General features: G+C 43.0%; 1 protein-coding gene across 1 annotated transcript in view; it reads right to left on the bottom strand.

Moving 5' to 3' along the window:
- Positions 1-214, bottom strand: part of LOC118325029 (solute carrier family 26 member 6) — a 15,371-nt gene that overhangs the window by 777 nt on the left and 14,380 nt on the right. Inside the window, exon 14 of the mRNA XM_035657580.1 lies at positions 141-210. Coding sequence (XP_035513473.1) covers positions 141-210 — 70 coding nt within the window. The remainder of the gene's footprint in view (positions 1-140; positions 211-214) is intronic.

Here is a 214-nt window from a genome sequence, read left to right as displayed (position 1 = left end):
ATTATATTACATTTCTGCCAATATCGAATGTTACACACTGGGATTCTAAAAGGACCTGGGGTCTCAACTGCGAAAGCAATGAATTGAAAAACTGAACTCAGTATGTCTACAAATTAACATTGAAGCAAGATATAGCATACTTCCAGAGGCTTGTGTAGAGTCCTGAGGCAGCGCTGGACAGCATGATGGACCGTTGGGAAGAGACAGGAGCTGG

Source organism: Morone saxatilis, unplaced genomic scaffold (genome assembly GCF_004916995.1).
Source record: "Morone saxatilis isolate NCDOM2014 unplaced genomic scaffold, NCSU_SB_2.0 Contig15, whole genome shotgun sequence".
Classification (NCBI taxonomy): Eukaryota; Metazoa; Chordata; class Actinopteri; family Moronidae; genus Morone; species Morone saxatilis.
This window is presented reverse-complemented; position numbering and strand designations above follow the sequence as displayed.